Source organism: Brachyistius frenatus, unplaced genomic scaffold (assembly GCF_029030835.1).
Source record: "Brachyistius frenatus isolate BFR_SWC_R1_liver_20210118 unplaced genomic scaffold, ASM2903083v1 Contig_68, whole genome shotgun sequence".
NCBI classification, from domain to species: Eukaryota; Metazoa; Chordata; class Actinopteri; family Embiotocidae; genus Brachyistius; species Brachyistius frenatus.
The window spans coordinates 1,816,271-1,840,343 of record NW_027210667.1 but is presented as its reverse complement, the minus strand read 5'-3'; the positions used below and the strand labels follow the sequence as shown (position 1 = coordinate 1,840,343).

General features: G+C 41.5%; 1 protein-coding gene across 9 annotated transcripts in view; it reads right to left on the bottom strand.

Annotated features, from left to right (window-relative positions):
* robo2 (roundabout, axon guidance receptor, homolog 2 (Drosophila)) overlaps positions 1–24,073 on the bottom strand; it is a 257,149-nt gene that overhangs the window by 39,705 nt on the left and 193,371 nt on the right. For 6 of the 9 annotated variants that reach the window (XM_069707330.1, XM_069707327.1, XM_069707331.1 and 3 more), the window contains exons 3-10: positions 21,555–21,712; positions 21,081–21,201; positions 20,467–20,605; positions 11,433–11,569; positions 10,301–10,312; positions 5,924–6,048; positions 3,954–4,125; positions 721–926 (exon numbers count right to left, since the gene is read on the bottom strand). In XM_069707330.1, the coding sequence (XP_069563431.1) occupies positions 721–926; positions 3,954–4,125; positions 5,924–6,048; positions 10,301–10,312; positions 11,433–11,569; positions 20,467–20,605; positions 21,081–21,201; positions 21,555–21,712 (1,070 nt within the window). The remainder of the gene's footprint in view (positions 1–720; positions 927–3,953; positions 4,126–5,923; positions 6,049–10,300; positions 10,313–11,432; positions 11,570–20,466; positions 20,606–21,080; positions 21,202–21,554; positions 21,713–24,073) is intronic. The other 3 variants (XM_069707332.1, XM_069707324.1, XM_069707328.1) reach the window with 1 other exon arrangement.

The window sequence follows — 24,073 nt, the reverse complement described above, 5'->3', positions numbered from 1 at the left end:
TTCCACATGGTCTTCCTATTACTGAAACACTGAAAAGTGATGGGGGATCACACAGGATAGGCTTCTGCCGGACAAACTGTGTGTCATTTGTGAGTGCCTCAAAGTGCTGACGCTAATTTCCTAATGAAATCCATTTTCTACTCACCACCCTTCCATCACTTCTCCCTTCCCCCTCCTCATTTCCCCACATTGTCCTGCCGACCACAACACAGCCAGGCTAATTCATTTAGGGTGGGCTGCTGCAGCCCCCCTGGACCGATGACAGCTGGCTTGTCTCTCCATCCCTCTTAGGAACTTTGGTTGTTTGTTGGTTTTTGTCCCTGTGCCTTCCTTCTATTTATTAAATAACATGTCAGTGGCCGGCAGCTTTGTCAAGTATAATAGGTATTCCACGGAGGCCTCTGGGTGGGAAAAGGAGGACGTGAACCTTTTAAATTGAATCTACTCTAAACATGTATGTGGGTACATGTGTGTATACTGTTTAATACTACATAAATACTACATTCTCCTGCTATAGCTGGTGTCCATCTCAGCCGGCACAGCTACACTGGTGGATAAATATTGTGGTGACTAAGATATTAAGCACCAAAAAAAAAAAAAATAGACACAAGCTCAATCACCATTATGTAACCTCATTCGGTGATAGATCATGACTCAACAGACATTTATGTGGATGAAAATCTTCAAGATTATTACTTTGAGAACACTAAAATCCTTTACCTTGATGTTTTTGATCTGCAGGCTGCCCAGCTCCTGCAGGGACATGCGGGAGTCCTTTCCCAGCAGACTGACCCCATCCTTCAGCCAGCTGATGGAGGGGATAGGGTCTCCTGATGCCTGGCACTTCAGCAGTGCCATACTGTCCATCCCGAGTGTCTGGTTGGAGGGACCTTGGCGAATAATGGGTGGAGGTCTGTCTGTGAGCACTGTGGTGCAAAGAGAAAAATGTGAACATCTGTATTTGGAAGAATAAATGGATGATGGTGTTACCATCAGACAACCTGAGTGAAAGCATTGATCATAAAACAACTATGGGGGTGGATGTGGGTATCTATCATAAAGGAGACTATTTTCTCTGCAGGTCTTGTAATTGTGCCGCAGAACAATGACCGTCTCCTGTATTTCCAGGAAGCACAGCAAGAACAGCTGAGTAGTGTTTTCTAGTTTCATTGATGTGGCAGAGGGATGCTAAGTGGTTTCCAGTTACTGCCGGGGTAGCCTTATTTATATGCACTACTCTAGACTCTGTGGTAGTTTGGCGGTGAGACTCTTGCATATTGACTCAGTGTGGTGAAATAAATACTTCATTATGTGCAGCGTGGGGCACAATGAAAGGTGAACTTCAGAAGTGTCTAAATCTTTATTTCCAATAATCAGACAATCATCTTTTTTAATTTTCTTTCCAGTTTCACTTTCAATAAATGCTAACACTATGATGAATTTCATTTATATGAGCAAACTCATTAGTTATAATGTGCCAAAAAAAAGCCTGTGGGTTACTACTGTAAAATAGTGGGAATGTCAGAGGTGATCTCTGAGACATTTAGCACTATAGCACACAGGCAGTTTATATATTTAGAGTTGAATAATGTGGAGTACCCCTGGCATCACAGAAGCCACATTAATTAGAAAGTATAGATTAATGATGTCAGACCTGCAGGGGCTAATTACCGAGTCTACCTCTGTAACCTTTCAGCACATTATCACCCCTCACTTCCACCCCTATTTTCTCTCTCTCGCAGTTACATGTGACAAAAGGAAGTGATTCAAGGTAATATACTTTTGCTGTGTTACTTTCATCCTGTGCCTGGAGTAATCTAAGACAGTAGAGAATAACAGTGCAGAACCTGATCTATTACCCACCACAAGCCAAATGTAATATATTATTTTCACATATTTGTTGTGACTCTTCTGTAATGTGGGTATTTGGCCAAATGTGATCCCATGAATCAAATGTAAATCTGAAATTAAGCCAAAAGAGGATTCAAAGCACCTGCTACTAGCCAGGGACCATGTTGTGAATTGTCTTATCTCTGACACACTTGAGAGGTTTTCTATACACCACTGCTTTTACACTGACATTATGAGCTACGATGAAGCCTTTTTATTTCACTACAAATAACCTGAAATATAATTTGTGAATGAATGTTTTCAGTGAAAATCCTGACTCAACCAGTGAAAAGCTGTACGTTTTGACAGAAACAACTGGACAAACAGAAGGCATTACATCGATCAAGGGATTTGATGCATCTGATGAATGTGTCAAAGGCATGTAGGAGTGACAAAGGGAGGAGGCGGAGCTCGACTGAGGCCTTGGGTCTCTGGATCAGGAATTTCTCATTACAGATATCCTTGAACTCCACAGACTGTTGGCGGGATTCGGGGCAGTAAATCACACGAAGACTGCAGCAGGTGTGGCCGTGACCTCACCCTGGCCCTCCCTCGCTCTATCCTCCTTCCGCTGTTTTTTTTCCTGTAGACCTGCCTGACACCCGCTTTGTTAAAATGCAGGTCATTTAACATATTTTAGCAACAAAAAAGAATGAGTAAATTGTTTTTATAAAAAGGTGAACTTTGAACTGGATTTTTTTTTTTTTCTCATTTCTAATTTGAAAATGGCAAAAAAACAAAAACAACAAAAAAAAAAATTGTTTACAAACCACCTTTTCTATATTGGATGATGAAGATATTGTGTATGCTTATGTTGCTGGCACTTCCCTTAAACAGCATGAAGGCTGCCTACCTCACACTGCCATTTAATTTGTTATTACTCTCGACTGCTGCCACACTCACCACTGTGAGTTGGATGGTCATCGCTATAGCATCTAGAAACCACACCTGCCTTCATCTGTAAGGCTTCTGAGATATCTTATTTTATTTTCTTTCGTTGGGATCAGAGCTAACAGCCACGACACCAGATCACAACCGAGTTCATCATACCACCTCTGATAAAGGTAGGAAGTTTTCATGGTAATATGCACTTTACTTCTGAAATAACGTGCAACACAGGTTGAATCTGGAAACACTTAATCCTTTGAGAGCATTATTAGCTGGTATTTCTAATATTTGTCCCTTGCAATTAGTGTGGTCGCGTCTGAGCAGGGCTTGTTTTGAGCGATTAATTGTTATTGCTGCCATACAGAGTGTGCAGTTTGTTCTAAGATTGGATTTATAAAAGACATCTTCAGCTTGTTGCATTAAGTTGTATTATTGCAGGCATTTGAAGGACAGCAATTTGCACCTGCATCAGACAAAACATTGAAAACAGCTTCCTGTGGTGCTTTTAATCTTTCTGCTAGCAGGTACTTCAGCAGACATATGGACAGCCATCTATCTTGCCATCACAGCAGCTGAACAGATTAGATGCTCCCACGCCTAGCAGAACAACATAATTCATTCCACGGAAGCTATTGTCACTCACTCATTCAATCGCTTTCTCTGTGTCTCTTTTTCTTTCTCCCTCCCTCATACACATAGTTGTGCCTCACCCACTCATCCAAACACTGACAATTAAACTTGATTGAACTCAAGGGCAGTTCTTTATTTACCCTCCAAAAGGGAAATAAGACATTTTTAATTAAATTGCGTGGGCAAAAAAAAATAAACAAAAAGCGAAGCGCAAACACCACAGTAGCTGAAGGTCGTGGGCACACCGGCGTTTCTCAAATGAAAGCTGAAAATATTCTAGCCCATGGGATAAATACAACTGAATTTTGACTTGTGTACCTATTCAAAAGGTGTTAAAGGCTAAATCCCCACGCCAATTCAACAAGGCAAGAGAGATGTTGCAGTTAAACCACGACGGACTAAAATCAGATGCCGTTAACGTTCGTACAAATAATTTGTTTGTTGATGGTTCACCAGTTTCACCACATTTGCAGTGGTGCTTCGGCATGTGCTAGTGTGCAGCAGTATGCTGGCAGGGAAGAAGTAACGCAGGAGTTTTCCCTCACCATCTGTGACCTCCAGTTGAGCCTTGGCGAGGATACTGCCTGCAACGGTCAGGGCCTGGCAAATATAGTAACCAGCATCTGCCCGCTGCACAGACGAGATGGTCAGGTCTCCGCTGGGCGACACCGAAAAGCGACTGTTGGGCTGCTGGGGTTGGTTGGGAAAGAGCAAATTCTGCAGGAAGTGAAACAAACAGCCAATTAGTCAGAACATGGAACCAGTACAACCTGGAAAAATGACAAAACCGCTTAGACACCCACCACCGAACAAATACATCCAGTATACCGTGCATACTCTCATTGAAACAGAACAGACTATTACAGCTACAGCATGAACAATTTCATCTATTACTTGGTTAACCAAGCTCACAAACTGCACAGCACACACACAGTTTGATAATTTGGTTTCATACTTATTCTCCGGCCAAGCCAGAGGCTCCACTCTGCTCTAAAGGCAACTTCTGCTCTTGTTGGCTTCATGACTACTTTTCCTTCCTGCTTCAATTCCGCAGTGGTTTAGAGCTGCTTTTTTTTTTTTTTTTTTTAACGAGACCACCCCATGTAGTTGAACTTATACTGAATATATTGCACATTAACTTTACAATAGCTAAAGAGGAGGCAATAATCAATCTGACGCATAGATTGAGTGATGGCACGGACCAAACAACCAAACATTTCCTCTGTTTTCATTAACTATTCTGCCACCTTGTCCCAGCTTATTTAATTTTCTTGTGATCCCCATAGGCAACCTGCAAATACATTAGCAGGGTTTAATTACACCTAATCACTTAAAGCCACAAATTACAAGCTGTTTTGTAAAAGTAAGCTCTATGCATCTCCGGTGTGAGAAAAAAAAAGCCTTTATGTCATTTAATTGCCGTACTTAATTACCTTTAATTTATTTTCCAAACAAATACCTTCATGCCTTTCATACATCAGTGTGGTAAAGGTTGAGAAATCATTGATAAACACAGGGATGCGGTCAGGTGCGGAGATGATGGAGATGTGCAGCTGCTTGTATGGAAGTGTTTGTAGAACATTCATTTTAAAAGCCTCATCTTTAATGACAATGTGAGTCACATGAAGTATCGAAGTTCACAACATCACAGTAGTACTGACTCATCACGCTTTAGGTCACGCATTGGTGGGTGAGCATCACACCTAATGTTTGTGTGAACATGTAAGCATGTGCCTCACTTCTGTTCAGATAACGTTTTTGCAACTGTTGGCCTGCAGGCAATGAATGTGTGTGTGTGTGTGTGTGTGTGTGTGTGTGTGTGTGTGTGTGTGTGTGTGTGTGTGTGTGTGTGTGTGTGTGTGTGTGTGTGTGTGTGTGTGTGTGTGTGTGTGTGTGTGTGTGTTTCACTTAGCCAGAGCTGAGTCTTATCTCTGGCTCATCTACAAGCCCCAACAGGCTCCTAATTGGCACTGTTGTTGACCGTTGTGAGGACACCCAGGTATTTGAATGGGTTATCTGCTTGAGTGAAGGATAGGATCGTTCTTATCAGTTCAGGGTCACAGAAAACCGATTAGCACTTTGCCAGGCACACTGTCGTTTGGCAGCTCCGGAGAACAAAGGTGTATCTGTGAGTCTGTAGTAAAGATACTGATGAAAGATAATGTAGTTTAAGGTGCTGTGTGTCTGCATGTGTGTGTGTGTGTGTGTGTGTGTGTGTGTGTGTGTGTGTGTGTGTGTGTGTGTGTGTGTGTGTGTGTGTGTGTGTGTGTGTGTGTGTGTGTGTGTGTGTGTGTGTGTGTGTGTTCAGGGCATGGCAACCATAAGCACACAGTGATTCTGCACACAGCCGGGGGAGTCTGAACAGAGGACTGAGTGTTGATAACGCTAGATGCACAGTAGATAATAAAAGAGAGCAATTTGTTTGCACATGTAAACAAAATAAAGTGGAAAAGTAATAAAAAAAAGATTTAAATGTTTTCTGTACAGCAGGTTGTATGAGATTGTGTGAGCTTACCTGACTTCCCTCCTTCTGCCAGAAGACAGCAGGCTGAGGATTTCCTTTAGTTTCACAGGGGAAGGTGGCAGTCCGACCTTGTGACACAATTTGGTCCCTTGGACGGATGACAAACTGGGGCGCAGCTAAAGTCAAAGGGCCAAAACAGAGGTTGTTAGAGGACCAGTGGAGTATAGTGTGGCAAAACATTAGGGCTGGACGTTATCAGGGCTTCAGGACTTCAAGCAAGAACAAGCAATATACCACATGTTCAAATCAAAATGGGAGTGCCGTACAGAGCTTCCATGCAACGTTATATTGGATTTTTTTTTTTTGCTCTGAACAGTTGAAGAACACCAGTGACTATCACTGCCATGGTAACCGGGTTGGCCATTCATCCAGGTAAGGCTGAAGCTGAATGAATGACAGTCACATTGGCATTCACACAAGAAAGCACCTCAGTCACAATGGCGTTTAGATCCGAGACAACACAAAGGCACAACCATGCCCAGGGAACATCCAGAACTATGGGATAAACAGGTATACACATAAATGGTTAATTCCATATGTAGGATTTACTCTGCATCAGAATGCATCTCATACAAGTCAAGATCTGATGATACAACTTCTGATCAAAGCTGTATCAGAGAGTGAGAGACTGTGTTCACCACGCTTCCAGCTAACACCTCTCCATCAAAGAGAGAAGAGGCTGGGAAAGCTATCAAACTTGGAAATCGAAGTGTGAAGCTTTCTCAGTCAATATCCATGACTCTATCAGCAGCCAGACCGGTTGTCACGGACGCACAGGCGGGACAGACTGACACATTTGTGACTGACAGTTTGACAGATGCGGCTCAACAATAAAGAGAGGTGAGTTGAGAGAGTAGATGGTGTGCCGTGTTGCTTCTCTTTACTCCTTGACCATTCCATGCAGGTTAGGGAGATAGTATTTTACACGTAAAAAAAGTTTTTTGCGACATTCATAATGATTTTTCACGGGACAATTAACAAACAAAGGCTGGTGAATCCAACTGCATAGCTTAGCATGTGTATTTGCCCATGGAAAATTATATATGAATAATATCATAAAATAAATATGTTACTCTTTGATCAATTGAAAATAAATACTTTTTCGAAATAATCAAAATCTGAACGGAAACGTTATCATCTTTATGGATTACCAGTAAGGTTGATCCAACTTTCTCAAACATTACTTTTAATTATCTAAAGTGTAAAGCGAGATGTCTGAAAATCTCTGAACGTTGCCCAGAGGTAATTTACTGCATGACCCAGGGCCTCTGTTTGCTTTGTTCTATGCCTGTCACCCACGGCCATGGAGCCCCATATTGACAAGTGCCTTGTTTGCCAAGATAGGGCATCAATGACACGTTTCTTACAGGAGGAAACACGGTTCCTGGAGAGATAATGAAAGTCAACAGATTAAAGACCACAAGTCACTGCCACAACCTCAAGTAGGAGCTGACAACGGGTTATAGCAATCTTTTTTTTTTTTTAAGACAAACAAAATCAGAGATGAGGAGATTTCTACAGATAGTGGTATAATTCTATGACAAGAAATCGGACTTGTTGCAATCCAACATCTTGCAGCCTTTCGGTTTCTTTTGATTTCTTTGTTCTTTTACTGATAAGCCAGCTGGTTCCAGTAAAGCCAAACTCTTCCCATTTGGCTGTTTTCTCCCTGTAATCCCTTTTTGGGGGTGTATATTTGTCAAAGATACACACAGTTGGGAATGGTACAGATGGCTACAGATTTACTGCCTTCCCGTTTGGCCTTCTGCAGATTGGACATCTTGTGGCGCTCACAATGCCGGGCCTGATACAGAGCTCCTAAATCATGCTCTGGCAAGGACTCCGTTTCCTCCCTTTTCATCCTCTTCTCTGTTACATCCCACACACTGCATGACTGACTACTCACTAAAAATATAGTTTCACACCTTACAGAATGCTCCCTTGCATTTTGCTGCACAACCTTTTCCTTTTTTCACCCTGTCTTCATTAATGATTCCTTCTTTTCCTTTTCCATGTTGTGCAGACAAATTCAAAAAAAATTACACAAAAGAGTTGACTCAATTTCAATCCATATTTATGATACAAACTGCTGTCAAATAAGCAGGAGTTGCGTGAATGTTTTTGAGGTTTATACATTTTTTTTTCAGCTGGTTGAAATAAAAAAAAAAAAATTAACGTTCAACTTGATTTCTACAAACAAAAAAAATGAAAGAAAGAAATCTGTTATTATATTTTAGCACAAATATTTTTGAATCAGGCTTTCTACAGCCAAGACACATTTTTTATATATTAAGTAAAGAGAGACTTTCCCACTGTGCTATTGTGCTGACATTTTAGAACCACTGGTATCTGGTGAAAACATGAAATACATTTTTTATATTTGAGTGAAAAATAGATCAGCTTGGCTGACTGTGATAAATACAGAAATAAATTTAGAAATGAACTCGTTCTGTGCCTGTGGCACAACTTTCATCTCACTCTCAATCTTATAAATTATATTTGAAAATAGGTGAAATACTGTGATGGGGATTGACCTCAAGTTTAAAGAAGGGGCCCACAAAAGGGTAAAAAAAAAAATTCAGGCAAATCAAGTAGAAGTCAGTGTGTGACAGTTTCATAGCCTGGCTCAGGGCTGACTCATATTGGCCCTGTTTTCATTCAGAGAAAACTCAGTGACATATGATAAGCTCCTTCCTGTCCCCTCCTAAGGAAACACATGATCAGGGGCCCATATTTAATTCATGACAAGTCACATCTGCCTGGTTTAAAGAGAGCACAGCATAAAACAGCAGTCGGGGTGAAGAGAATTAATGGACAAAGAGACAGAGATCCATTCAGTACACTCAGGCACAAACATTTCTTCCTCCTCCCTTAAAAATCCAATGTTCAATCATATTTTATTCAAAAGTGGACAGCAATTACTGTCTCTTCCCACAGGCAGACTGGATGTGTAATTTCCTCCATCTTCTTGGAAGCTGACAGTTTGACAATCGCAGAGCAGCCACTGCTGTTTTGGCAACCAAAGTCCTGCTGCTGAGGCAGAGTCTGTTTTTTTTCTGCCAGTCAAGCCTGTCTTGACACACACTTCTGCCTTTCTTTTCCTCTCCTATCTTTGTCCTGCTGCATGCTTCTTCTTCTTCTTCTTCTTTTTCTTGTTCTTCTTACTGCATTCCTCCTGTTTCTGCTCTTAAAAGAACACTTTCCTCACAAAAAGCCCGCTTTCACTTGATTCCTCTAACAATATAACATCTTAAGTGTATCTACTGTGGTTATATCTTGACCTACCTCTTTCTCCGGGGAAATAAAATGAGATTCCCCATTTTGTGTAGTTGAGCTTAGTCGGAAAGAAGCTCGTCCAAAACAAACAGATCTCAGCTCTGTGTTCCAAAAGCCCACAGATGGCCTCAAGACTTGCAAGTTAAACACGTCCTGGACCATATGAGTTGACAATGTCTGAGACTATTAAACTGCCAGACCACTCACTCATTGTTAGCAGAGTGCCTACAATATAAAGAACCTTGAGCAGAGAGAAACACTGGTATCATAAACTCTAGTTGAGCTCAAGTGTATAAAATAGTAAAGTATAAAAATACAAACTTATAAAACCAGAGTGAGAACTTTGCAAACATAATGAATTGGAATATTATTTGGTTGCAGTTTACATGAAATTGAAACACTCATCCTTCAATGAGAGCATTACCTGTGAAGATTTAACGTTTTTAGGATGTCTGGGTCGAAAACTTCAGACAGTCATTGACCGCAAAGGTTTTTTCCACAAAACAATAAACATGAAGATTTTGTTTGACTTCATGTGTATCTGTCCAATTACTTTAGAACTGCTAAACCTTTGGCCCTATGTGTTAAATAGAGGTCACAATATTGACATGTAAATTAAAGCAGAAACTTGCCACTTTAATATAGTATCCAGAGTTGTATTCCAAACTGAATGTGCTGAAGTACACAGGCTGAATAAGTACAAATGAGTACACAGTACAAATACCTACAGTTGGTGCTCTACATGTGTTACCAGAAGAGTTAAAAGCTAAATGAATATAAAGTATTCACATTAAGCTGTGTCTCTGTCAAGTCACTGCAAACTAAATATGTATTAAATTAAGTTAAGAGACAAACCTGTGGTAATATTCGGAGTATTTTCATGTTAGTACTTCATGTACAGCTGTACCATCACCAAAGATTGTTTGATTTGAAAACATGATTTTAAGAGAAGACAGTTTGATGCAACATCCATATTAGTCAAGGACAGCAATGTTAAAGCAATGGTAACTGATTGTCAAGCAGTCAAATGCAGTAGTGTGTGTATGAAGAAGGCATGCAGGATGGGATCAAATCAGAAGGATGGGTACTTACCGACGGGGCGAGCTGGAGACACAACAATGGTGGAGTGGATACACAAAAGAAACAAATTAAGACACAGACACACAAAGAAAACATAAGAAAAACAGAACAAACATAATGAAAAAAGACAAAAAGAAATCAAAATCAGCATGAATGACATGTTGTGTCGGGGCCAACACACTTCTGGCACAGTGTTAGCATGACAGAGAGGATCCAGTAGCTTTTGTCCACTGCCCACTGGACAGTTGCATGATACAGACAGTCTGGTGATAGCACCCACTGGTGGTCATTGCATTCAAATTCCTGCATGGCTGTGTGGGTCATTTTTGCTCTAAAGAGACAAATATACCACAGGACCTTCTCTGTCTGCGTAAAGGAGAATTACTGTTCTATGGGTGATGTGTGTTTGTAACAACTGCTGATGGACAGAGCACAAAAAGGAGAGCAAAAGAAAAAGAGAGAGCAAAAAAAGACTCAAAAGACTAAGTCTGTATGTAGGTTTCATATTCTGAAATCCCCACACGTAGAATAATTGGTGCAGGTACTGTTTCCTCTGTGTTACTCTATGTGTCCTTACTGTGAAGTAAAGCACTAAGATGCTACTCTAACATAATCTAGTTTTCAAAAGGTTAAAAAGAGTAATCAACCAAGACCCTGTTTTACCTCCCTCTGGCCTCGTGTGTCGCTCTAAAACACTCCACAGAGACATTAAACACTTGGGTGAAAAGAAGGAAAATGATTGTTAGAATGTTTTTATTAACCTTGCAAACCCCAGGTGCGGTACCGACGGTGTGCACCAGTAATCTGTGAAATGGCTTTGCTGACTGGTGCTTACAGCATGGAGGGCTAGCGTGGCTAGCAGACCACCACGACGGGAGGGGACGGGGGGAGGGTGGCAGAGTGTGTCGACGCTGCACTTGGAAATGTAAATAATTAAACGGATTCATAGACTGTCTCCATCTCTCTTGGCTACGGGAGTCAGCATTCTGCATTTCCATTTGTTTAGAGGAGACCCTATGGAGTCAACTGCCAATCTGAGCCCCGTGTTTGGTGCACGAGAACCTCAGTGATCCATGACTTCTCTATGTGTTGTTACGTGCGAGTTAGTGCGAGGAAATAAAAAAAGAACTAAGGTGTTTCATACCTCTGACTGTGAGCGTGGCAGAGGCTTCCACCTTGCCCACACGGTTTTCTGCCACACAGGTGAACGTGCCCTCGTCGTTAACAGAAGCCTTCTTCACTCTCAGTACGTAGTCGTCCTTGTCATACTTGATCTCATACCTGTAAAAAGAGAAGTAAAATCATGAAATTTAAGGTGCCTTATGATTATTGATGCAAAAAAAATATAAATTCATATGAAACTTGAACCCAGAAACAAATACATTTTGCTTCAGCAGTTCATCCACGCTGGTTAAAGGTTTTTCCCTCTTGGAGAGATACACATTAGCATCATTCTGACAAATGGAGATTGCAAGGCGGATCAATTATTCAACAGTGACACACAGTACACAGAGAGGTTATGCATTCAGTTGGAACGCTCAAAACCTGTTCAATATTCATGAGGTTTCTCTATGTGTGTGTACATATATGTCATATTCAGAGCTTGTGCATGTGCACATGTGCCTAACTGTGCCATTGTGTGTCGACACCATGTGCATACACGTATGGTTACCATGAATCTATAAAGCGTTACAGCTTCTCACTGTAATGCATTTCACCTGATCGGATCAATACAGTAACTATACTAAGGCAAATATGTTCCTAAATTGAATTGAACAGGTCTGGCAGTGGGTAAGTAGTGTGCTAGTGGGGGAGGTGGTGTTGTGTGATGGTGGTCTGTCAGGTTGACAACCTTCTGCTGTTGAGTCTGTCACTCACAGACGCTGAGAACAGAGTGGATATGAACTACGGTGCACCCTTTAAATATTCTTTGTAGACACTATATGATTATAGCATATTTTAAATGATTAGTTCAGAAAGAAATGAGACATTCCTGGTTGAGTCAATTGATGCTTCATTGTGTTTTTGATCTGACTACTTGGAAACTGCAAAGTGAGAATTTTTTAAATCCACAAAGGGGCTTTAAAGAAAAAGCCTGACATTTTATTGCCCTTTTATTATAGCGTATGCCTAAGAGCCATAAAACTCCAAACTTTTAGTCCAACAACTATTAAAAACACATAAAAGAACCAAGAGCAGCAAAGCCTGCCTAACACAGAGCTAAACCTTCAGAGATTGAAAATGCCAACAGAGTTGTTAGAGAACAAACTATGCTGACAATGTTCACTGTAATGAAAAAATATACGACCCACTGCAACAGTATGACTCTCCCCTTGTTTTTTTTTATAGATGGCACAGAATAATTAGTGAAGCTAGACATCGACAACACAGACAATACTTGTGTAAAAGGTAAATTCAGCTTTGATTTTTTGATATTTGAAAAAAAATAGTTCATACTTTAAACTGTGAGGTTTGCAGGTTATATGAAGGAAGATCATGTTTACGCAGTATAGCACATTGGACTACTAGATATGGTAACAAACTATGGTTTACGGAAATATTTTCTAAAGTGGCTTTATACTAACAATATCCTTTTAGTTTTCCTTCGGACTGAGAAAGAAACCTCTGCTCAACCATCAGGTGTACTCGTGGCTGTTTGCCACTGGCAGCTGCAAAACTAATTCATCCTGTCTATCCATGTCTTATTTTTTTTACCTGCTGTTATGACATTTCTTGAGCAAGCATTCAAAGGCAGCTTTATTGAAGTGCATTCCTCAAGTATGACTGCCAGTTCCACCTCTCCACACTGGTACTTAAAGAGCCGTAATGATTATTTGACTGAGTCATGACTGAATGCTTTGTTCCAGAGAGAGGGGATGTACAGTTCAGGTAATGGTGGGGGATGTGAATAAAGCATTTATTGTTGAAACCAAGTGCGTGGCATCTAAAAGGAATGAGACAGCACCTTTTTGGACAGGCCTGCTGTCAGATGGAAACCAAATATGCTCAGACAGAGCATCCTTCCATACCCTGCCCTCCGGAAAGGACGGGTAGCGCAACATGAACTCCTGACTTGCAACAGGAGGTGGAGATGAACAGAAGAGTGACAGGGACAAGTTGGGGCTTATAAACACCATAACTAACCGAATATAACCCAACCCAACCCAACCTAACCTAACCTAACCAACTTTATCTAACCTAACCTGACCTGACCTGACCTGACCTAACCCAACTTAATCTAACCTAACCGAATCGAACCTAAAATAAAATAACCTAAGCTAAGCTTACCTAACCTAAGATAACCTAAGAGAAGATAACCTAACCCCCTCTGTGTCAACAAAGACCCTTTTACAACAATTTGCTGACATATTTTACTTTCAATCGAAAACTATGTTTGCAATCCAGTGTACTTTTGAGAGTCATTTTACAGAAGCAGCAGATGATCTGTGCACTAAAGGTCTACAGGTTGCTAGCAGCTCTGTGCAGATGTACAGCAATACTTTGAACTCAATGCTAATATCTTGATGTTATCATGCTGACGTTAAAGAGGTAAGGTGTTTGTCAGGTAATTTGCACAAAATACAACATATTTGAATGTCATGAGATTTGTATCATAAAGTAAGTCACAAAACCAACCAAAATAATTTTGGTATGATGGAGGCACGAGATAACATGTACAGGCTTTACCAAAGTCAGTAGGATTCAACGTCTCAGTGCCATTTATGTCTGCACCAAATATCACGCTAATCTTCCACATCTTGTTGAGATATCTCACAGTAAGTCACAGAGGCCAGCATCATGATGGGGCGAGAGATAAAGTCAGACTATGACTAAAGTAAACAGAATTCCTCCTCTGGGGACCATGAATGTACTTTTTAAATTTCATAGCAAAGCCTCCACTGACTTATCTTGACTGACAGTAACATAGAAGCGTCATGCTTCAACCATGACTAATAAGGATACTGGTGTGTGACAGGGAAGACACATTTTCCACGAACTACGAAGTACAATGCATGATACTGGTAGCTAGTTAGAGGCAAACTTACTTAAGAAATAGTAACTCAACAAATACGCACATATTACAACACACAAAGGAAGGTTTTTTATTATCTGCTTCTCTATCCTTAATATAATACAGTATATTGGGACAATACATATGCTTTCAGCTCATTTTTAATGTTTCATTGTATATTAAGACCATTCATGAGAGTTCCAGATATTGTCATCACTCATACAAACAGCTCAACTGCTCATTCAGGTTCCCACAGTCTCGACTGAGCCCTTGCAGTGTGGAAAATACAGGTATGCACATGGACAACATCCTTTTTGTTCTTGGTCTCGTCTCTCGAAACAGAACCTCAGGCTGCGCCGTGACTTATTAGATGGACATGAGCCCAATCAATCTGTAATCAACTTCCCATATGGAATCAGCCGAGATGACAAGATGAGTGGAAATACTCAGGGATAAGAGGCAGTTGTGGCCACACACACGTAAGTACGCATGGCAAGGGAACAGTAGCTCTTTATTGCGACTGGATTGGGGAAGAGCTCTGTTCTCTATTAGAGGAGGAATGTAATTGGACATGTAGAGGGGCTGTGGAAAGGATAGGAGAGCCAAGTTCACCCTACTGGACTCTCCCTCCTTTTCAACCAGAGAAGGCACACTGTAGACAGACATTCAACACAGAGAGCAAATATACAACTATCCAGCAAATGTCCATACATACGCAGAGTCACTCACTCATGCAGGGAGATGAGGAGTGATGGGAATGTGCGCAAATGCCAAAACAAAGCAGCATTTTTCTTTGTTGTCAGTTTGCACGAAGGCGGCGGGGCAGAGATGAAAACTTTACTGGACACACTTTAAAGGCATTACATCCTCCAGATCTTTTTTGTCTATAAACTGTCTGTCAGGAACACAGTCAGCCATGTTTGACCTTCAGACTCGTGCCAATTCACTCACTCGCATTAAAAGAATCTTATCTCCTGGTTGTGTGCACGAATGAATGAGAGTGTCTACAAAACGATTCAACATGAGAGGATCTTATCTGCTTCGCCTCTGTGAGCACACGTGAATGGGACTGGTAGTCGGCAGGAGGGTTTGTGTGCCAACTCTGAGTCAGACTCAAGATACAGAAAAGGACTAATTCCAGCTTTCTCTCTAGCCCAGCTGCTCCGACACAAAGTCCCCTCTCTGCTCCATTTCACTCTTGACGGTCTGATCTAGTTTCACACCATCTCACCACTACTTTACCTCATCCTGATCTACCTGTCGAGGCTTTGTCACCCATAAGAGGTGATCAATTAACCACTATCGCTTCTCATCTTACTTTTATAAAGCTCTTTCTCTGGTCGCGGCATCTCTCATGGGTTCAGCAGAGTCAGGGCCTTCCCAACAGTCCAACTGACATTCATCACCTTAACCTACCTTAATCACAGAATGGTGTAGCAACAACATAATGTTGGCCGTTTCTGGGAAAAAAATGTATATTTTTTTATTTTATTTTTTTATCAAAGATTTACTTCCAATCAGTGACACATCAACAGTGGCAGCAAGGCAGTGTTTACTTAGTGTTTACTTAGGCAGTGTTTATGGTTTGGAGTAGACAACATTGTTTGACTGGAAAATGTTGCAGAAGAAACAGTGAAGTAGAGTTCACTGACTAATGCCTGCAAGCCACGCGTACTCTTTGTCTCTATGTGTTTTCGTGTGTGTGTTGTGTGCGAAGAACAAACGATACACAAACATGAAAAATACTGAGTAAATCAGACATATATGCTGATGTATTTGTGCTTTCTCAGCAGTAGAGAGGTATATTTTTCATCATTCCTTCAAATGAAAAGTACCGATACATAATGAACAACTGCACTTCTTCCTAATTAATGCAAAAACATAAATTATGTTCTCTATTATGGACATTTAGTTATTATTTGATTTACCATACTTTGTTGTTGACACAATCGGTGTCGATAAACCTGATAGTTAAATATACTCCCTACAATCCTGCTGCCACTCCACTCACCAGCCCCCCTCACACATGCACTCATAAATAGCAGATGTATCTACTTATATATCAAGGGAAGTAACGGAGACAGGAACCACAGCCTGTCGTCTTTTCATTCTGCTGAGTTGCAGAGGTGAGAGAAATCATTGAAACTGGACGGTCAGCATAACACAGGCGTTCCTGTCACACTAGCTTTAACAGCTCTCTCAAATGGAGTGACCCACACACCTCTATCATACACAAACCCACACACCACACACATGCACACGCCACAAAGGAATTGAGTCAGAGAAAAAAAAAGGCTTTTCTGCTGAATGTTGCAGAGGCTGTGCTGTGGAGGTCAATGGGGGCTGGGGGCCTGAATACAGATGGACTGCAGGACCAAAGGGGCTCTGATAAGGCACAGGAGAGGGCACAGGGTTCCAAAGCAAATGAGGAGGGAGCGCAAAGGAGGGAGAGACATGGGCCACACACTAAGCTGGTAGGCAGTGGGAGATAATAGGCACCGCACAAGTCTTTTCATTGCAGTTCATAGACTGTGGTGGAATATCTTCCATTTGGAGACACAACGCTCCCTGGTTCTCCTCTCCTGGCTCTCTGATGTAGGAGCAGCTATGGTGGGCTTTCCCCAAAATTCTGCAGAGATGTCCAACAGATGGATATTAATCTGATAATAATCCACATTAAAACACTTTTACCAATATGTAGCTGAGTGAGAAGTAAACAAATATGGAGAATGTTAATTATAACTACATTACTGGAGAGAACTGTAGATATAATACATGATCTGTTCGAATTTTACAGTATTTTGAGATACATGCTGCAATCCAATGTTTTGCAATGCAAGTTTTCCTTGGGGAAGACACTGCTCCACCATCTGAATCTAATCTTATGTATATTGGTAAAAAGAATGAGCCCCATCCAAACCAGATTTATTGAGGAGAGGTTGTCTGATTTTAATATTACATGTGCTGGTCAGTGATTTTAATCCCGCCTGGAGCACATGTGGGGATTTTTCTCCTCCAACCCTGGTAATAATTAAAGTCCCAATTACCTTCTGTTTTTCACCACACTTATAATTTAGGTCCTGTCCTCAGAGACACCTTGGATTTTAGTTTAATTAGATCAGTACACAGTTTAGAGTTCTGTGTGACAGTAGGTGTGCACTTTTTTTTTTTTTTTTAAGCGTTTAATATCTTGCCAATCCACTAGCGGGCAGCATGTCAGTGTCACAGTGACTAAGTGACAAAAACTATGTGGTTTAGAAAAACAAAACCATGAAGTTAGGTTTAAAAAAACAACAAAACCACATGGTTTAGACAAACAAAACCATGAAGTTAGGTTTAAAAAACAACAAAACCACGTGACTGAAAAGCTGTTTGGTTTAGAAAAGATTTACTTTAAACAAATCCACATTGATTCCTCGCAGACTCAAGCCTACTGTGGAAAAAAATCTGCTGTTTTATCCATCCAACAATTTATAACCTAGCTCGCTAGCTCGTGAGGCCAACCATCACATACACTGTTCTCTAGTGGACTGGTAAACTACATCTTTTGTTGTTTGAATTAAAGTCAAGAGTCAATGAAAGTGGCCCAAATCCAAATGGGAAAGATCAGATTTCATGCTATATGAAGAAAAAAAAAATCTAATCTGAGTCACATATGAGCAAAACAAAACAAAACAAAAATAAAAATAAAGATTTGGCCTGGAATCTAAATGCAGTCAATGCAAATATTTCCTTAGCAGATAAAGGAATATGTATCATCATGTTGCACCAGTTGTTCCCTGACATGTTCATTTACAGTTTTGAGCTATTTACTCTGACATGTGCCAGACTGTAATTTTAATGGTTTCACAGGGAAATCTCTGGGGATTTCTCATCATAATGTAAACTGAAAAACTAGATTTGACCTATTTTATCACACTGTAGCACTGAAGCATGTAGACACAGTGTGACTGTTTGGTGATTTTGATTTAATTTTTGTATACAAACATATTAAAACAACCACGCAGAGGTAAACGAGCAGCACCGTTGCCTTTGTCTTCTAATTGAAACCATTATTGTTCGGTCTCTTTCGCCTTTTTCATCCCACAGAGACTGAAGCCGCTGCCAGCCTGCTGTGCTTTATGTCGATGTGCCAGTGTGTGCATGTGTTTGCCTGGGAGGCTGCTGGAGCCACTGAGCATATTAACAACCTGTTTACTCAGCGGAGGCTCCATTTCCCTTCTTCCTAGTATGAAAGTAGCACACAGAGACATCCTCGGAGAGACACAGGCATGTAAAGGGACCAGCAAAGACAAGTTGAAACAATTTGATGGTAAAGAGGAGCGATCTTGCTAAGTCTCCCTCTCTCTACAGCTTATCATAATAATAAGGACAGCGTAACCTTTCTGGATATAGAGCAAACAGACCAAAAGACCACTCCCAACTGCATACAGTCCTGCTTGATCTTTAGTCGTCTTTTATTCTTATGGCACTGATACAGCTGGTGGGGGCCCAAAGCGTGAAGACACAACGGCTGCCTTTGTATTTCTTCTTCTTCAGAACACTTGCCATTTAATAAACTGTAAACTACTAAAAAAAGTAGAGAAAGCAGGAACTGATTGTCACTTAAAAATATGAGGAGTCTTTGTTTTGAAAGGAAACAAATTGTAGCAGGAAATGTCAGAATTAAAATATTGTCTTCATGTTTTTAGCATCAAAGCAATTCCGGGAGACTAGCAAGGAAAACAATAGTTCTTACATTGTGATTAGAAATACTGTACTATCTATTGCTTATTAATTTTGGCAGTATCTTTTTTTCTGTGTACTGTATCCAAATAAGAACAAACTTCAAAGAGATAATACAGTAAGCAAAGCGCATGACACCCATCCTACTCTGTTATAAATCTCTTAATTAGTGTACAAAATGAACTCATTTCGAGAGCCAACTCCCTATCAAAGACATGAGTGAAATACTTTTATGTGTTTGCTTTGGCACTGCGCTCATGTCCCACTGCCCAGTGAACCAAATCCTTATCAGGCACAAACAACCCGCCCACGATCAGCTCTGCAGCTAGCCTTGAGAGATGTCAGGTCCACTGAGTGTATGTTTTATGAGGTGATCCAAGCGGTGTGTGACTGGCCTGCTGGCTGGGGACAGAACACTGGTCTCTTTGAAGTCCACTCCTGACAATGACACTGCTGTTGACTGTGAGTCAAGTGACTCAGTGCAGCGATAGGCAAACACACAGGACCCAGTGAGAACAGTATCACTATCATCAGTGGCTTTTTACAGGAAGTGAGACAGGCTATACTTGGCAGGGTTGCTCGCATTGCTTTGCCAATTACAGACTTGTATTGCTTTTTCTTTACATCAGTTTCTGTCTTTGGACGTGTGCACGGATGAATGTGTCATGTCTGTGGTGATACACACACTGAATGGGGTAAAATGTGTAGAGGAGGTAGTGATTATCTTCCAGGTTTCTCTGTGCCAAGAATTCCCCTGAACAGCTGCACCTGTACACAGACACTCTAGGGTCACGTCAGCTGCTATACACTGTCTCTTTTTATCTCCTGTCATTCTATCTGTCTCTGTCTCTACCTGTCTACTTTACTACGTGGCACATTTTTTCCTGCTCCTCTAAACGTCTTCCTTTCAGGCTCCCCAGCGACTTACCTGTCACTCACATTTAATTGTCTTGCTCAATATCTGTTTGTCTTCATGCAGACCTTTTCCTTGACATGAGACACTGTCTATCCATGACTTCTGAGGCATCCACAGGTGGAATCATGTTTCCCCGAATGTGTAATGTGCACTTTGTACAGCCTAATAGGTGTATTTATTAGCACCTACCCCAGGTGAGAGCTGACAGTGAGTCAGTTTGAAACGGACACTCAGACTGACATCAGTGCCTGAACAGCTCCTGCAGTCTGTCATATGACGACATAGCACATAGACTGGCGTGCCCACACACACACACACACACACACACACACACACACACACACACACACACACACACACACACACACACACACACACACACACACACACACACACACACACACAAACACTCACATGCACACAAACACATAGAAAGTCATATTCAACATAGAGGAATGAAGAGAAATCCCCTCATCGCTATCGGAATTTAAGACTCTCTGAGATTATTCTAGTAGATGTACATACCTCCCACGAGGAACATCGATGTCATCTTTCCTCCAGCGCACATTGGGTTGGGGGTCTCCTTGAACCTGGCAGCGGAACTCCACCATCTCCTCTTCCAGGACCACCTGGTTGATGGGCCTCCGGAGGAAGGTTGGTCGCTCTACAGGATGATGACAGAAATACATAATTTCATTAAGTCACATTTTGGCAGCACAGAACATGTATTATTCCTCACAGAGCCTTCTTCCTGCAGAATGATTCCCTCTGATCACTCATATTCTGCTCATTACCATGTCGTGATCATCTGTTCTTTCATGATCATTACATTGGCAAAACAATATAGCAAAGGTAACTGAATTCATTTATTGAACCAATTTACGCATGACATTTTACTTAGTGTAACATTATGGCGGCCTAATGGCTAACTTCAAATATGATGTGCAATAAATATGCTCCAAATTGTATGTAACTCAGTGAAAAAGGATAATCCTGAGGGATCAAAATCAAACAGTGAAAACATTTGGCTTCAAAGGATTTCTAGTATTTCCTGATAATAATAAAGTAACCTTGATGGATGTCAGCCTACAACATCAAGTAGAAACAAGTTTTAGGACACCTGGAGAAATATAACTTACCAAACACTGTGACTTGTGCTGTCTCGCTGTCCCTTTCACCAACCATGTTGGTGCCCACACAGATGTACATGCCAGCATCGCTCTTTCTTGTGTTGGAGATCATTAGCTTCCCTCCTCGAATCTAAAGAAAAAAAAAAAAAAAAAAAATTCCTTTTGAATTCACAGATTTAAAAAAAAAAAAAAAAAAAAAGTCCTGTCTCCCATTTTTCTCCAATTTTTCTCTTCTGAAGTATTTTCTTGTCAAACCATTAGTAGTCATAACTGCAGCAGTAAAACTATTTTCCTTCACTGGCTCCCAATGCATGAAAGCACCGTCCAATGTATCGTATTCAACGGCAGACTATTCCAGAGGCAAGGGCTTTTTTTTTTTTTTTTATTATTTTGTGCTCAGATACTAATCGCAATGTTAACAGTGGACATTGATAGTAGCCCTTATTTATTCCTGTTATCAAAATAGATGGTAATGAAACTCACGGTGATCCTGTCATCTTTGTCGTCAATTCGCACTTTGTCCTTCTTCCAGTAGATGGTGGGCTCCGGATGGCCCCTGGGGGGGACACACTCAAGGATGGCCGGCTCTCCTGCTGCCACCACCACGTCCGTAGGGTTTTGTCTGAAGTCATCTCGCAGCACTGATGAAAATAAAAAGGGAAACCAATTCAAGAAGGCTAAAGTGCAAACAGTATACATTTAAATGCCTCAGTGTGTTACAATGTGTTTTAAAATGTCTTCTTATATGAAGTGGTGTGCACAACAGTGTGAATGTATTCAGCATTTATCTAAGCTATCTAAACAGGATGTGATGTGATCTGACTGGGCAAGCGCAAGTGAAAGCTAATTGGAGCTAATGAAGGTCCCTGTGGAGGTAGCAGAACAAACAGAGTCAGAACGCCCCGAAGCCTCGTGTCATTCACTTGTGAGAGCTCACAGGGGTGCGACACCGCTTCATTTTAGCAACACAGTACACATGCACTCTGCCACACAGTCTGATATGTGCGAACACACGAAGAACAGCGGGTGGTCTGTTGAACAACTGCGGCCTTGAATCTAATCACCCTCAGGTAGGGCTTTTGTCACAGAGATAGCCTCGCGCCATGCATAATGTTCAGTGAACACACAACACCGGCTCATTATCAAGCAAGGAGAGCTGCTGTCACACGCAAACACACCAATGAGCACACAAATGCAAATGTGAAAGCACAAACATACACAAACAGCCACAATTAGGTGGAAGAAAATAAACTGAGTGGATGGTGTATTCAGGACATGATACAACCTCCATACCGATGAGTGAAGATACAAAACACCCTACGTGGTCAAAGAAATGGTTTAAAGCTATAAAACCCAGGTTGCTCCGACTCCCCTGCTGTGTGTACTCAAACAGATTTCTTCCCATTTCATCTACAATAAATTTAACCCGTGCAATAGGACTTTAGGAATTCCAGTTTCAGGGACGTGTCCATCAACGCAGCAGCACCGGACACATGACTCCTGTGATGGATAAAAGGACTGGGCTTGTTTGGGGGGGGGGGGGTATTTGAAGCTGCTTGAGGAGGGCTAAATTAAGGGCAGCACCACAGGTCCTTATGTAAATTCCATGTGGCACGGGGGGGGGGGGGGGGGGGCAGTGAGGGCCGGGATTATAAGAGGGGATAACTGGTCCCTGCGCTCCAGGCTTACTCTCATCTCTTCATTCGCTCTTCTTACCCGCTCTGCAGAAATCTGTGCAGCCATTGTCTTCTTATTTATTTATTTAGACCAAGGGGAAGCAGAGTGGAGGAAGAGAGGAAGCTTTCAACCCAATTATCCTGGGGATGCACAGGGGTATAGAGTGGGACTTTTGTGTGACATGAATTCAAATGAAACCTTTACACAGGGGTAATAGGAGAGAATACAGAAGAGGTAGAGATAGAGATTTTCTCTCCTCTTATGCAGGGCTGCCCTCTAATCTAGAGAGCTAAGGTAATTAGGGGGCTCCAGTGTGCTGGACCCCCTAGCCAGGGTGGGCATAACAGCCACCACCACTGGGCTCTCTGCATTTGCATTACAAACATATGTCCTGCTGTTTGAAATCATAGCCGGGTTTGGACCATACACAGGCTGTTGTTTTCAAGATCACGTTGGATTTAATTGCTCCTTTCCATTCACCGCTGATAGCACCCGTGGGATTTTTGTCAAAATCAATTTCCTCTGAAACAGAACGGTGACAAAAGGAACACACATTAGGTGCATCATTACGGTGCTTGTGCCACGCTGTCTAATCTAATCTAACGCAGCACACAGTACGTCACAGTAAATGCATCCCTACTCTGCAATCGAAATAAATACACAACAAATAGACACAATAAATACATAAACAGAGTAGCCGCACGCTCTGACAAATAAAATACGGTGCGTCCACACACTTGTTGAGGGCAGAATAAACATTAGCTTACAAACAGCTACAAGCAAATAAACAGCCACAACACTGGCGAGAGGATTATGTCCTGTGCGTAGGTTCAGGGCTTGCTGATACCAAGACAACACTCACCACATACATTTACTAAGTCAATGAGGGAAGAGGCCAAGCCAAACACACTTTCTAATCCTGACGACAAGGCCACAGTCATCAAGGTCATTAACCTACAGTCCAAGCACAAACACAACTCAAATATACATATTTATGCTGCTTCATTAATCGTACACATCTCATCCATGGTTCCACATTTGCCTGCAGGCACCTCCATGGGAGCGACTATAACGTGGTGGTAATCATAAGACAAGCAATTGCATTCGCATCGGCATCCTACTATGATTGGTTCATGACTTCTGTGTTAATCTGTGAGAGGCATCTGATATGTGTGTGTATCATTAAGCGGGTCCGTGTGTACGCTGTCAGGAGGTGAACTCTGGCTTCGACTCAGAGGCCCTGTAGGCACGTAGGCCTGAATCAGCTAGGTAATTGCTTCTCTATCCCCCTGAAACATTCAGCGCTTCTGCCACTAAAAACATCT